The sequence below is a fragment of the Nematolebias whitei genome, chromosome 12, assembly GCF_014905685.2.
Source record: "Nematolebias whitei isolate Nwh7 chromosome 12, NemWhi1, whole genome shotgun sequence".
In the NCBI taxonomy this organism is placed as follows: Eukaryota; Metazoa; Chordata; class Actinopteri; order Cyprinodontiformes; family Rivulidae; genus Nematolebias; species Nematolebias whitei.
In genome coordinates this window covers 47,768,318-47,782,136 of record NC_056509.1, presented here as the reverse complement: position 1 = coordinate 47,782,136, position 13,819 = coordinate 47,768,318, and the positions used below count along the sequence as shown (strand labels likewise).

The 13,819-nt window shown below is 44.2% G+C and overlaps 1 protein-coding gene across 1 annotated transcript; it reads left to right on the top strand.

Moving 5' to 3' along the window:
* The first annotated feature begins 4,166 nt into the window (after window positions 1–4,166).
* On the top strand, window positions 4,167–12,904 carry LOC119417979 (transcription factor E2F3). The gene is made up of 10 exons (XM_037685225.1): window positions 4,167–4,351; window positions 6,992–7,252; window positions 7,345–7,391; window positions 7,471–7,514; window positions 7,954–8,131; window positions 8,815–8,970; window positions 9,135–9,249; window positions 10,711–10,870; window positions 11,479–11,538; window positions 12,468–12,904. The coding sequence occupies exons 1-9, from the start codon at window positions 4,235–4,237 to the stop codon at window positions 11,520–11,522; spliced, it is 1,122 nt and encodes a 373-aa protein (XP_037541153.1). The 5' UTR covers window positions 4,167–4,234; the 3' UTR covers window positions 11,523–11,538; window positions 12,468–12,904.
* The last annotated feature ends 915 nt before the right edge of the window (window positions 12,905–13,819 follow it).

The following is a 13,819-nucleotide window of genomic DNA, read 5'->3' as shown; positions in this document are numbered from 1 at the left end:
TTCCTGCAGGTTGGACCATTACTACTTCATGTTTAACGGTTTACAGACGACGTCATGGTTTACTTTGATGTTTCTTCCTGCAGGTTGGACCATGAAGGAGAGCAGAGGCTCAAACCGGATCTGAAGAAATGTAAGTTTGACTGAACACTTGGTAGAGGACTAACTCCGTCAGTCCGTGTCTAACTGCTGCAGTTTTCAGATTTCTGTAAACTTGAACTGGACAAAAACTCGTTGAACGGGAATCTCTGGGTGTCCGACGCCAGCAGGAAGGTGACCTTAGTGAAGGTCACGCAGGTTTGGTTTGTTTAGCTTTAGGAACTTGTTCCAACATCCCAAAAATAAGAACTCTCTGCTCAAAATTTTAACTCAACCCCAACAAATTATAAGCTATTAAGACTTAGCTTCTCATATTATCACATGCTTTTCCACATCAGCTTTATTGATAGACTTTAAACACCCACAGGACCAAAGTGCTGTACACACAGTACAACAATCATACAGTCAGATAATAAAACTGATTAAAATAATTACAGGTCAACATGTCAGATGGGGTCAGAGGTCAGAGGTCATGGAGAAGAGATGGTTTTAAGAAGGGTTTAAAAACAGACGGGGAAGAGTCTGATGTTCACTGAAGGTCGTTCCACAGTTTAGGAGCTGCAGCAGCACGGTCTCCTCTGAGCTCACACTCAGGAGCAGCTGGTCACATGACCTGAGGGATCCAGAGGTGATGCAGCTGCTCGGACAGATAGGGCGGGGCCAGTCCATTAAGAGCTTTAAAAACAAATAAAATTATTTAAAATGAATCCTGGAAGGTTCAGCCAGTGCAGGGAGGATAAAACAGGAGAGATGTGGTCAAACCTTCATGTGTCAGTTAAAAGCTGTGCAGCAGCGGTCTGGACCCTCTGACGCTGAGAGACACACGAGTCACTGGTTCCTGTAGAGAGTTACAGTCGTCCAGCTGAGAGGTCACAAAGACCTGAACTACTGTTTGAAACGCTGCTGAGAAAGAATCAGCTTCACTTCAGCTGCCTCAGATGGAACTGACCCCCAGGTTTGTAACAGCTGGCCTGATGTACTGGACCAAGGAACCAACATCTGCACTGGGAGTCTCAGTGGAGCTTCCAAAGACCATCACCTCAGTCTTTCCCTCATTGAACTTTAAGAAGTTCACAGCCATCCAGGCTTTGATGTCCTCCAGACATGAAGACAGAGGAGCCACAGAGTTAGTCCTTTTTTTTTAGTGGGACATATATCTGTGGATCATCTGCATAAAAATTAAAGGAGACCCCATATTTTCTAAAAATGGAGCCAAGAGGGAGCAGGTACAGCGTGAAGAGGAGGGGGCCTAAGACTGAGCCCTGTGGAACCCCCCACAAAAGAGCAGCAGAGGACACGTGGTCACCAAGGCAGACACAGAAAGTACGCTCCCCTAAGTAGGACCTAAACCAGACCAGTGCTGCACGGCTGACCCCCCCACATTGCTTCAAACGACAAGATGTTATGGTCCACGGTGTCAAAGCAGCTGATAACTCTAAAGCAGGAGGACAACACGTCACCACAGTCGGTTGCTACAAATATGTTGTTGAAACTGTTAGAAGGGCAGATGAATAAGTAATTCATAATAACGACTTGGCACCTGAACATGATGTGATGTCATCTGTTAATGGAGCAGGGTGGTGAGACCAGCTGCTCTGGAGACAGAGACAAGGACAACAAGACAGGAGACAGGACTGCAGGTGCCAGAAAAGAGTTGTTAGTTTGACCACGGCTCCAGCGTCACAGGAAAAGTTGATCTTTAGGTTTTGTAAATATCTGTAAATATAAAAAACAGCAGAATAATTCCATCCTTGGTCATTGTTGGTTTTAACTCCAGCTCTGCAGATTCTGACCTTCTGATCTCGGATCAGTCCTTCAACAGGTTCTGCAGGGTCCAGGTCCATGACTGAGGTGGTCCTGACGTGACGAAGACCAAGTCTCGTTTCTTTCTATAAACTCACATCAAACAACAACATATTCATTTTAATATATTCACTCAGAATATTTAGAAACTTTCAATCATGAATAAAACGTTGATGGACGATAATTATTTTAAAGCTCAATAAAGAGTCATTGTTTTCTTTGTGTTTTTGTTCTTGTAAAATCGCAGAAATATAAATAACATTAAAAAATGTTCCATAAAGTCCGAGCGTTTATCGAACAAACGTTTGGGCTCAAGTTGAAGAGAAGAGCTCCGGGCGGTTTCACTCCGTGACTTTTCTGAAGAAGAGTCCAGTTAATAAAGTTTGTGTCGCAGTCATCCAGGGAGTTGAGTACAACGAGGTTCAATCATCGGCAGTTTCTGTTTGAAACGTTTCGTGTTTCATCTGAAAGACTTGGTCAGTCTGAGACCTGCCGCCCAGACCGGTCAGCGTCCGGGGGTTCAGCAGGGGCTGCTTGAAACATCAGGGAGGTTTCTGAGACGGACCTTGGTGGCAGGCCTCAGACCGGTGAAGTCTTTCAGAGGAAACGTTTCAAACTGAAACTGTCCCGATGACCTGATTGAACCTTTTCTAAGAGCCCAATAAAACATTTATTCTTCTGCTTCTGGATGAAAATAAAACCGTTTCATGGTTTAAACCAGATTCAAGACGACCGCCACCGCTAACCGACCTGAGCAAACACAAACATAGCTCGGTCTCGTTTTTAGATTCTGAGTAAGGGTTTGACATGGTCCAGTCCTCCAACACACTGTAAGAACCAGCGGGAGATCTTTGACGGGCACGGCGGGCGATATGCATTCCTTCAAGAACTGGATGGACACCTGCAGTAGATAGATCCTGCATGTTCATGAAGGCTCCTCGTGGAGGGAAAGGACTCAGAAATGTCTCAGTAAGACTCAGGTCGATCTTTTGAAACATGATCCCAACCCTGGTCCTCAGGACTCTCCATCCAGCAGGTCTTAGACGGTGTCCTGCTCCAACACACCTGAAGCAGGTGCTTTAACGTCTCTTCTGCAGGTCACCAAGTTCAGCAGAAGTCTGGTGTTCATCAGGTGTGTTGGATTAAAGTGGACCTTCAGGACCATGCTCTTTATGTGTTTCCTTTGTCTTTTAACACTGAACCATCTTCTGTGAATAAAAATAAAGATCTTCTATCCTCCAATCTTTTACGGTCACGTTTTTAAAAGTGAACACTCGTACAGGTTAAATGTGATCATACAAATAAATGTAAAATCATGAAAATATTTCATAAGCCCATTTAACAGTTAAGTCAGGTCCTCTGGACAGATTCAAAAAATAAAAACTTGTAGAAACATTTTGTCTTTTATCCAAAGGACTTCTTCAGTCTGAGGAGCTGCAACAGACTCAGTCTTATAAACAGCATCTTCTCATGGTGGATCAACCAGTTTGTTGTTGACATCCAGAACCAGCTGCTCACATGATGATGGAGGACCATCAGCCGAACAGTGGATCGTTAGCACCCTGATGGCCATAAGCCTATTTATTTCCTTTTTTAAATTTATTGAATTACCTGCTTTTTTTACTTAATCTCACAAAAATTTCCCTGGATTATTTCTTGCATTGACTTCCTACATTTAAGTTGTTACTGTACTTTTCTAGAATAATTTTGAAAGAAAGTGCTTTTATTTTCTTCTTCTTGGTCTGCTGCCTTCATACATCTCCTCCTACATGTCTCTGTGTGAGTGCAGCTACAGCGTGCGCTCTCAGGACATCATTACCTGCAGTGTTCCCTCAGTGAGGACTGAACTAGACTAAAGGACCTTCTCCTACTCCGCTCCTGTTTCCTGGAATATCTTGTAAAAAGACCTGAAGCTCTCGACCTTTGACCTCTCTAAGTGGCTTCAAACATCTGATAAGTTCCTGCAAGAACCAACACAGACACGTTCCTGTTTTTATTTTATATCGCTTTACAACCTAGATGTTTTTGTTTATAAAATACCATTTTCTTTCATTTGTTCTCAATTTGTAATCTTTTATGATTGTCCACGGTTGTCATCACTCTGTTAAATCAGGTCTCTGTTGTAAAGGAGTCCCAGAGGCTCAGAGAGACCGACCTGCAGAAACAAAAGTACAAGGAATGATTTGGTTTGCGCACTTCCGGTAGGTAGTGACTACTTCCGGCTTTTCTCTGCGTGATGACGTAAACAGCCGTCGTTTGATGAACGGAGTCGCAGAGTGTTCTGGTGGTTCTGTTTCTGAGTTCTTGTGTCCGGACCGAGCAGAACCGGGTCGGTATGGGGAAGTGCGTCGTCTCGGGCTGTCCGAACCGCATTGTGCCCTACAACCGGTTCGCGCCCCACCGACCCGCGCGGAGGTTCTTCAGGTTCCCCAAAGACCCGGACCGGGTGAAGGTACGGAAGACTCCTGGAAGTAGTCGGAGCCCAAGCGTGTTTCTCTTTTGTTTTTCCTCGTGTTTTGCTTCAAGTCTCTAACGTTAACGTTTCTTAACTTTAAAGTTTAATGAAGGTAGCGGTGTTAGATTACCCGCCAAGGTTTTTCCTCCAAACATCCGGTGGTTTTCATCCTGTCTCTTCCACAATGTTAGTCATTTGTTTACTTCCTGTCTTCCTCCGTTCCGTTCTGTGCTCGCTTGTTTCTGCTGTGCAGCTCTTTGGTTGGCCTTGTTGCTGTTTAAGTGTTTTATTAGTAAAATGGTTTGGTAAGATGAGTAAAAGCAAGTAGCTGAAACTTGTAGTTGCTAACAGGAAGTAGCATGTTGACTGGTTAGCATACAGAGAAGTACCACGTGATTAGCATCACGCGGAAACGTTAGCTTGTAAAATAACTAGCGTGTAAAAGAGTTGGCATGTTGGAACATTAGCAAATGAAACATCAAGTTCAGTTGCGTCAGGTCATCTGGACGGTTCCTTTTTATTTTCTGCTGAAACGTTTCGTTCTTCGTCCATGGATTTGTTACCTGGATTGTTGAGCTTTGATGTTTTGAACCACTTCAGCCATCATCAGGATGATGATGCATCAGGATACTTCAGCCATGTCTGCCTCAGAGGAGTCGAAGGGGAGGACTCCAGAAACCAGCTTATCACCATCTAACTGGTTGGTCCACTGTGTGAGCTGCTGCTTGTGGGACTGAGGTTCTTGTAGCTCCTGGGACTGACTAAGTCCTTTGGATGAAGGTCGAAACGTTTTTTTTTTTAAATAACCTACAAGGAACTGTCTGGATGACCTTATTGTAGGTTTGTGAATCTCTGTGTCTGGCAAATTGATTCGATTCCGATTTTTGGTGTCTCAATTCGATCCAAACTCTATTTTTCGATTCAGAAACGATTTTTTTATTGAAATGATCATAAATTTTGTTTGTTATGTAACTGACACGCTGAAAAGAATAAACAACAACAATGTAAACAAATAGAACATTTATTTAAAACAATAATTTTAGTTTTTTTACAGTTTCAAAATCTTTTTGCATCATTTTATATTTATACCAAAAATAGGAACAAATACAGGAGTGCACAACATTCTGTAACTTAAATTACCAGTATTAGCTTAGTTGCCTGGATTTTCTAAAATAAAATAAAACTCAAGGAACAAATAATCAATCAATCATCTTTACCCACTTCTTCCTTTTCGAGTCACACGTCCAGTAGGGGTGTAACGGTACGCTAAAATCACATTTCGGTTCAGTTTCAGGGAGGGCTCGGATCGGTTAATTTTCGGTACAAAAAAGCCAAAATAAAGATTTAAAAATGTTTATTTTGAAAATATGCCAAGTAAACCAGTTCAGTCATTACAGACTTCTTAGCTGAAGGTGATCTGGTGGATGAAGAAGACTCAGCTGCTATCCTCAGACCGCAAACAACAGAGATAAAAAAAAGAGTTAATAAGATTATAATTTTAAGTTAAAAAAGTTAATTAGATCACAGTAATACAATAACAATACCTCATCTTGCGCCGGCATCATATGAGGTGGTTGAATCTCGCTCATCATCAGAGCTTTAAATCTGGGGTCGGGCTTGTTGACAATATCAGTTTAATCTTTTTCATAAAGTGCTGCTACAACTTTTTGGCTGAAGTGTTGACGTGATGGATGTCGCAGCGGAGCTCAACAACTTTAAAGCCGGCGCATCAACAACGTTCTGACGTAGATCCAGAGCTTTAAAACTCCTACATCTTGTGTTGTTGCTTTGGACCGATCTGAATGACCTGATAAAAGTTGTTTAAATGCCGCTGTTACCGGTCGGTGCACCAAACTACGTTCACGGTTGGATGATGTCGTTTCAAGAGCGTTAACAAGTTTGATGTGTTGCTGTTGCAGATCCAATCTCCATTGTTTCTGTTCTGTCTTCATCCAACTATACAGAATGGACAGTTAAAGTATTGTTGCTTACTATAAACTTTATTGTAGCAGTATAGAACTACATAACAAGTGCATCTCCCTAGCCCTTTCTCAGCCTGTGTCACACCCAAATATATCCCCCTGGGAACATAACCTGAACTAACAATCCACTTGTTACATCCGTGAAACAACGTCGACACACAGTTTTGGATTCGTTCACTTGTCTTTTAACAAGAATTTAACAATATTCCCAAACAGGAGACCACAACGAGATGCTAGGCTGCTAATGCTAGTGTGCTGCAAGATAATAGCGCCGTGCTGAAACACACTTAGGAACTTTAGTTCCGCTGTGCATAATCTCTCGTTAATAAAATGTAATGAGTGAAAAAATAACAAACGGTTCAATACGCCCACGTGTACCGTGACACCACTAGTCATTAGTGTGCTGCTGTTTCTGTGCTGACGTCTTTTTTGCAACTTTCACACGATCTGATATTTTTATACCTCCCCTCGTGTTTCTGTTTTCTAAAGGAAAAGGCAGCGCCTCCTGAGGCTGCGGCCTCAGACAAGTCCGTCTCCCCGTGTCTGTTTTTTATGGGCTGTACTGAAATGTAATTTTGTTGTGCTTCGGTGCAACGACTAAAACTGGTTCTGGTTCTGATCTCGTACCCTGACTGACGTGTTTATGATGTTTCAGGTGTGGCTGGCAGCGCTCAGAGAGTCCGACAAGGACCGCTCAGAGCAGCACGTCATCTGCGAAGACCACTTCCTGCCAGAGGACATCTCTAAAACTGGCGTCAGCAGCGACGCCATTCCCCTCATGCCCCCTTATCTGGACGGACCAGGGGGCCTGTTCAGTCCCTGGAGCACCGAGGCCCTTCAGGAGGAGGAGCAGTGGCTCGCCGGAGGCTGTGAGGAGGAAGGTGAAGAGGAGGCTGGACCGGATCCACAAGAGCAGGTCTGGAGTCAGTTTTTGTTCAAAGAGGAGCTTCTGTGACCCAGTTGCACTTTTTAACTCCATTCTTTTGGTTTAATAACTCATTCTTCCAGGATCCAGACGGTGGAGCTGAGAGTCCAGCAGAACCTCAGAAGACCCGGTAACAAACCACAGCTCCACATTTAAATTTATGGTCCTTTTTGATGAGGAGACGTCTGAAGGTTTGTTTTTGTCTTCAGTGATTCTCCTCGAGCTGAAACATCTGGCAGGATGATCAAGGCAGGTGAGTCACACCTGGAAGCATCTGCAACTCCCGAACTGATTTCAAATCACTTTTACATCTTTAACTGATTTAACTCTGGGGAAGGAAGTGAGACACAGCACAGGAAGTGAGACGCAGCACAGGAAGTGAGACGCAGCACAGGAAGTGAGACGCAGCACAGGAAGTGAGACGCAGCACAGGAAGTGAGACACAGCACAGGAAGTGAGACGCGGCACAGGAAGTGAGACGCGGCACAGGAAGTGAGACGCGGCACAGGAAGTAGAATATTTGTGTTTTACACATTTGAACGAACTTTGAAACTGTTTTTCATTTCTTTAAAAAAGAGACGATGAAAAGTTGTTGCCTGTTGCACGAGGCCGTTGAAGGGGATGGAAGGTTGAGTACTTCCTCACAGTTGTTGTCTCTAAATGGTTCTGGTTCTGCTGGGTTCTCTGTTCAGATACTCCTCTGTCGCTGCTGACTCGAGGTTTCCTGGAGCTCGTGATGGCGTCTCCTGACAGGGTCGTGGACATCGAGGCGGTGGCCGCGAGCTTGCTGACCTCGACACGCCGGGTCTACAACATCGTCAGCGTCCTGCGCGGCCTCAGCATGGTCCAAAGGATGGGGACCCGGGTCAAGTGGGTGTAAGTGGATCAGTTGTGGTTCCCGAACAGATCAGAGGAGCTGTGAGGTCACAGACCTGGGACTGTGACGTACTTTATGATCTGTAAGGAGCTCATTTTTCCACAGGTTTGAACCCTGGATGTGCTTCCTGACACGGAGCTGCCACAGCTCTCTGTGTGGAGCAGAGCGCTGCATCAGGCGCCCGGGGGAACCTGCAGCTGATGCAGCGCTCTGGATAATTTATGGATTTAATTATTTTATTTGACGAGCTAACGCGTCCAGTCACAAAAACATTTAGCTTCGTCACAGTAGCTGCCCCCCCCGGGGGGGGTGAAGCCCACAGATCTTCAGGACATCTACCACTCACTCATGGCCCAACACACACTGAACACGAGGGAGGTGGTTGTCATGACGACCTGTGGGCTTCACCTTATATATGAACAAAATGATTTTTTTAATTTAGTGTGCGCGGCTTATTTTCGGCTGCGCTCGGTAGACCGGCAGTAATTCAGATTATTTTTCTTATTTTCTGACCTCGTACATGAACTCATTTGTTCCTCTTTGCTTCTAATGCTACTTTTAGCTTTAATTCTCTTTTTATTTGTCTTTATTTTAATTTAACCTCTGAATCAAACATCTTGTTCTGGATTATTTTAAAGAAACACAAACCCTGGATCTGTTTGATCTGGTTTTTCAGAGGACCCGACTGGATCTGCAGCTTCCTGTTCAGGAACCCGCTCCGGTTCCTGGTGGCGCTGGAGAAGCTGAAGCAGGTGGAGAACAAGCTGGACCACCTCATCAGGACCTGCGCGGAGCAGCTCTTCAGCCTGACGGACGACGCGCAGAGCGCTGCATATCCTTCCACGTCTGTCGGAGGTCAAAGGTCACAGAGGTTTTGTCCAGGTCCTCAGTCCCTCGTCCTGTTAGAACCACGTTACTTTGTCTGAGGTGAATCTGAACCACCGTGCAGAGTTTGTCTCAAAGACAGGAAGTTGTTTTCCTTGACTTCCTCTGTACGTCGGCGTATGTGACCCTGGAGGACATCGCCCGCCTCCGAGACCTCCAGGAGCAGACGGTGATCGTGGTCAAAGCTCCGCGGGGGACGAAGCTCAACGTGCCGCCGCCCGATCAGGTGAAGCTGAACTTTCTTCAGGGACGGGACGCAGGAGAGACTTGAGTCTGGTTCTTATTGTGTGAACGTTTCTGAAGCGCTCGCTCTGTCGTCATCCATTTTCCTTCTGTACGATTTTCAGCTCGAGTCTCGTCCCGCAGTTTTTAATTCAACTAATCATGAACCACAACGTTCGGCTCTTTCAGGACAATCCTGCTTTTGGTATTGGTGCAACTTTAGCTGTTTGAAATATTTTAGCCTTTTCTGACCTTTTATTTCTCATCCATCCTTCAGATCTTCAGATGTGTTTACAACCTTTTACTGCTCCTTTCACATTTTCTTCTGCTTCAGCTTCTTTCAGCTTCCTGCTGCACATTTAAACTACCTTCAGCTACCTTCAGCTACTTTCAGCTATTTTGTGCTCCTTTCAGCTTTGTTCTGCTAACTACAACATTTTTATGCTTCTTCTCACTTCTTTATGCTCCTTTCAGCCTATTTCTGCAAGTTTCAGTTTTTTTATTATTTCAGCTTCTATTTAGCTGTTTTTATGCTAATTTAAGCTTTTTTTTTTTTTTTGCTAATTCCACATTTTTTGCACTCATTTCAACTTTATTATGCTCCCTCCACTTCCTTCAAGCTTCTTTCTGCCTTTTAGCTACTATTCAGTTGTTGTTGTTGGTTTTTTGTTTGTTGCTAATTTCAGCTTTTTTGAGAAAATTTCCACTTTGAGCCTTTTTTTCTGCTTCTTTTGGCCTAAGGTGTTCTTTTAGTTTGTTTTTTTACATTTAAGCTTGTTCTACCTTTTCAGCTACATTTTTAGCTTTTTTTTTTTTTTTTAGCAAATTTTAGCTGTTTTTGTATAAATTCAAGTTTTTCATGGTAATTTTAGCTACATTCATTCATTCAACCTTTATTTAAACAGTTTAATCTCATTGAGCCTCGTGGACTCATTTACAAGAGAGACCTGATTTTTTTCTGCTTTCTTCTGCTGACTTGGGCTTGCTCATCCGTTTCAGCTACATTTCAGCTGTTTTTAGCTAATTTCAACTGTTTTTAGCTAATTTCAGCTGTTTTTAGCTAATTTCAGCATGTTTTTAGCTAATTTCAACTGTTTTTAGCTAATTTCAGCATGTTTTTAGCTAATTTCAGCATGTTTTTAGCTAATTTCAGCTGTTTTTCAGCAAGTTCTTCTGCAACAAGCTGCATTTTGGCAGGAAACGTAATTTCTCTGGTTCTTTTTACTTCCTCCAACAACAAATGGCTCTTCTGAGAGATTAACAAAGTAAAATGATTTTTCTTTGAGCTTCAGCTCAATGTTTTTATTCCTCGTCATAAATGACTAAATATTTTCTGTAAACGAGGATTTAGACGATAAAAATAAGTTTTTAATCTTGAATGATGAAAATAGACAGACCTGTGTTTTTGTGCTCTTATTTTAAAAGCCTGAGTAGTTTTATTGTGACAGTTTGCTTCTTGTTTCAGAGGAGCACCCGGATGCATCTGATCTCAGAGAAGAATCCCATCGTGGCTCTGACCTGTGAGGTGGGCTCCCAGAACCCCGTGACCTCTGACCCCGCCGCCGACGGCAGGTCCTTCTCCGAGCTGGACAAGAGTCGCATCAAGATCTACTCGCTGCATCGAGGTAACAGGAAGTGACATCACGGGTGTTTGTTTCCACGTCTTTGTTTTTCTATTTCTACGTTTTATTTATTTATTTCTTTGAGGAACACATGACGTCCTCCCTCGACGAATGAATCAATTCTTTGTTGTATATTTAGTTTTCTGCTCCAAGTGGGCCGGTACTCTCTGGTACTCGGCACCAGTACTTTAAATGTTTGTCCTTGGCGTGCTGCGGCGTTACCAGCTGTACACTACGACCAAATCCTATGAACTACATTACCCACAAGACATCAGTGATGGGTGAAACGTTGAGCTCAAGGAGCCAATCAGAGGCTCAGCTGCGTCGGGTCGCCGTAAGAAACCAGGAAGTCTGATGGAAATGTAGGTCTGGGTCAAACATGGGGGTGGAGCCTCGAAGCCCCGCCTTCTTTTGGGGGAAACGATCCCTGGACTTCGACTGTCAGGAAGTGGCTCTGAACCTCTGATACGTTGGAGACAAACAGTTTGTAGTAAAATAATTTGTCGTCTCTGGACTCTTGAACTGAACTTTTCAAACCTGCTTTAAATATTTCTGTTGTTCATTTGGGTCAGACTGATGTTCTGGTTCTGGTTCTGTTCCCATGACAACAGTGCCGGAGATGCAGAGGGCCGAGGTGAGGAAGAATCAGGTCTGAGGAGAGGAAGATGAAGGTAGGGTCCAAACTTCAAGTGATGTTCAAAATATTCATCAAGTTCAAAAACATCCACAACCAAGATGTAAAAAATAAATTTAAAATGTCCAGAACAAATTAAAAACTTTAGAGAACGCCTTCAACTCAGACCAGAGGTCCTCAGCTGGACCAGGTCTGGACTCTGTGGGACGGTTTTATAACCCTCAGTACTTCAAAACTCAGTCTCTAAGCCGTCTGAAGACTTCCTTGGGCTTCATGTTGTCTCTTGCTACTCAGAGCTCCTGATTCTGGAGCCGACAGTTCAGGTAAAGAAAAAACAGCGCGAGCGCCAAACAACAGCCGAAATGTGCTGAAGAAGCTAAAACTGTTTTAAAACGGAACACGTTTCAGTTTAATCTGAAAGCCGAAAGAATCCTCCCTGAAAGTAGCAAAACGGTAGCTAAAAGTTTGCAGAAGCTAGCTGGACGTGCCTAAAGGCTAGATATGAGCTAAGAGTAGCAGAAGATATGAGCTAAGAGTAGCAGAAGATATGAGCTAAGAGTAGCAGAAGATACGAGCTAATAGTAGCAGAAGATACGAGCTAAAAGTAGCAGGAGGTACAAGCTAAAAGTAGCAGGAGGTACGAGCTAAAAGTAGCAGGAGGTACGAGCTAAAAGTAGCAGGAGGTACGAGCTAAAAGTAGCAGGAGGTACGAGCTAAAAGTAGCAGGAGGTACGAGCTAAAAGTAGCAGAAGGTACGAGCTAAAAGTATTAGGAGGTACGAGCTAAAAGTAGCAGAAGACAAACGGACTGTTGGAGCAGAACAAAATAAAGTTCATCAAGGAATTCAGAAATATCTTCATTTGAGTCAATAAAGGAGAATAATTTAAAAACCATAAAGTTACAAAAGTCATCACGCACACAATTTATAATCTGTAATCTCTGTAATCTGTGGTGTTTTATTCTCAGTGTCCAGGATTCAGCTGAGGCGGACGAGGACAGGACGAGTCTAACCAGAGGACGAACTGGAGCTTCAGGAAACTTTAGGAACCTCAAACGATGGAACCGAGCCGCTGGCCCGGTTTCTTCACGAGGTCCAGAATCATCCGTGCTGCATCGAGGTCTCCAGGTCCTCCTGGGAGAACATGATCCAGGACCAGAGGAGACCGGGCTGATTGGTGGACATGTGTCCCCTACTAAGGAGACGCTGAACAGAACACTGGGTTTGTTTTGAATGTTAACGTTCCGGTGGAGGTTCTGCAGGGCCCGGTTCTGGACCACTTTAGAACAAGAAGTGGAGCATTAGATTTGAAGAGACGGAACTTAAGGACCAGCAAGAAGTCCTGGCTCTGACCCGTCCAGGTCAACAAACAGAACCGAGTCAGTCTGAAGGTCATTAACTCGTCCTGGAGGTTCTTCTGGACCCGTCGGTCTCTTTTTACGAATAAACTGTTTATTTTGGGTTTTCTCTTGAGCCCAACAAAGATCACTTCCTGGTCTCTGTCTCCGGTCAGGGTCTCCGCTGGTCCTCAGGCGCCTGTGGCCCCAGGTGTGGTTTCGTTACTCCGGGCTCAGACCGGTCTGGTAGGGTGTCCAGTGATGTTGGTCTTTCTGAGGACCAAGTCTCTGGTGGTCCAGCTCGAGTCCTGTTGGTTCCTGGGTCGTCCCTGAACTTCAGAACCAGTTTTTTTCCATCTGAGGGGACAGATGAGTTCTGTCCAGTGAGTGCTGTCAAACCGACCCGCTGCGGTCCATCATGGTCACTGACAGGAAGTGAAGAGACCTTGTCAAATTAAAAGCCCTTCCTGAACCTTCAGCAGATGTTAACAGATTCAGGAGACTGTTGGGAAATTTAGAGCCTCGAAGAAGAAGCTGAGATAAAACTCATCTGACAGGAAGTGGACTTCATGACGAAACTCAGCTGACAGGAAGTGGACTTCATGACGAAACCAGCTGACAGGAAGTGGACTTAATGACGAAACCAGCTGACAGGAAGTGGACTTCATGACGAAACCAGCTGACAGGAAGTGGACTTCATGATGAAACCAGCTGACAGGAAGTGGACTTCATGATGAAACTCATCTGACAGGAAGTGGACTTCATGATGAAACCAGCTGACAGGAAGTGGACTTCATGACGAAACCAGCTGACAGGAAGTGGACTTCATGATGAAACCAGCTGACAGGAAGTGGACTTCATGACGAAACCAGCTGACAGGAAGTGGACTTAATGACGAAACCAGCTGACAGGAAGTGGACTTCATGACGAAACCAGCTGACAGGAAGTGGACTTCATGATGAAACCAGCTGACAGGAAGTGGA

Excerpts from the sequence above, each read along its gene's own strand:
- LOC119417979 (XM_037685225.1), top strand. The coding sequence starts at position 4,235 with ATGGGGAAGTGCGTCGTCTCGGGCTGTCCGAACCGCATTGTGCCCTAC. Across the intron at positions 4,352-6,991 it reads AAGACCCGGACCGGGTGAAG|GTGTGGCTGGCAGCGCTCAG; the intron begins GTACGGAAGACT and ends ATGATGTTTCAG. Across the intron at positions 9,250-10,710 it reads ACGTGCCGCCGCCCGATCAG|AGGAGCACCCGGATGCATCT; the intron begins GTGAAGCTGAAC and ends TTCTTGTTTCAG.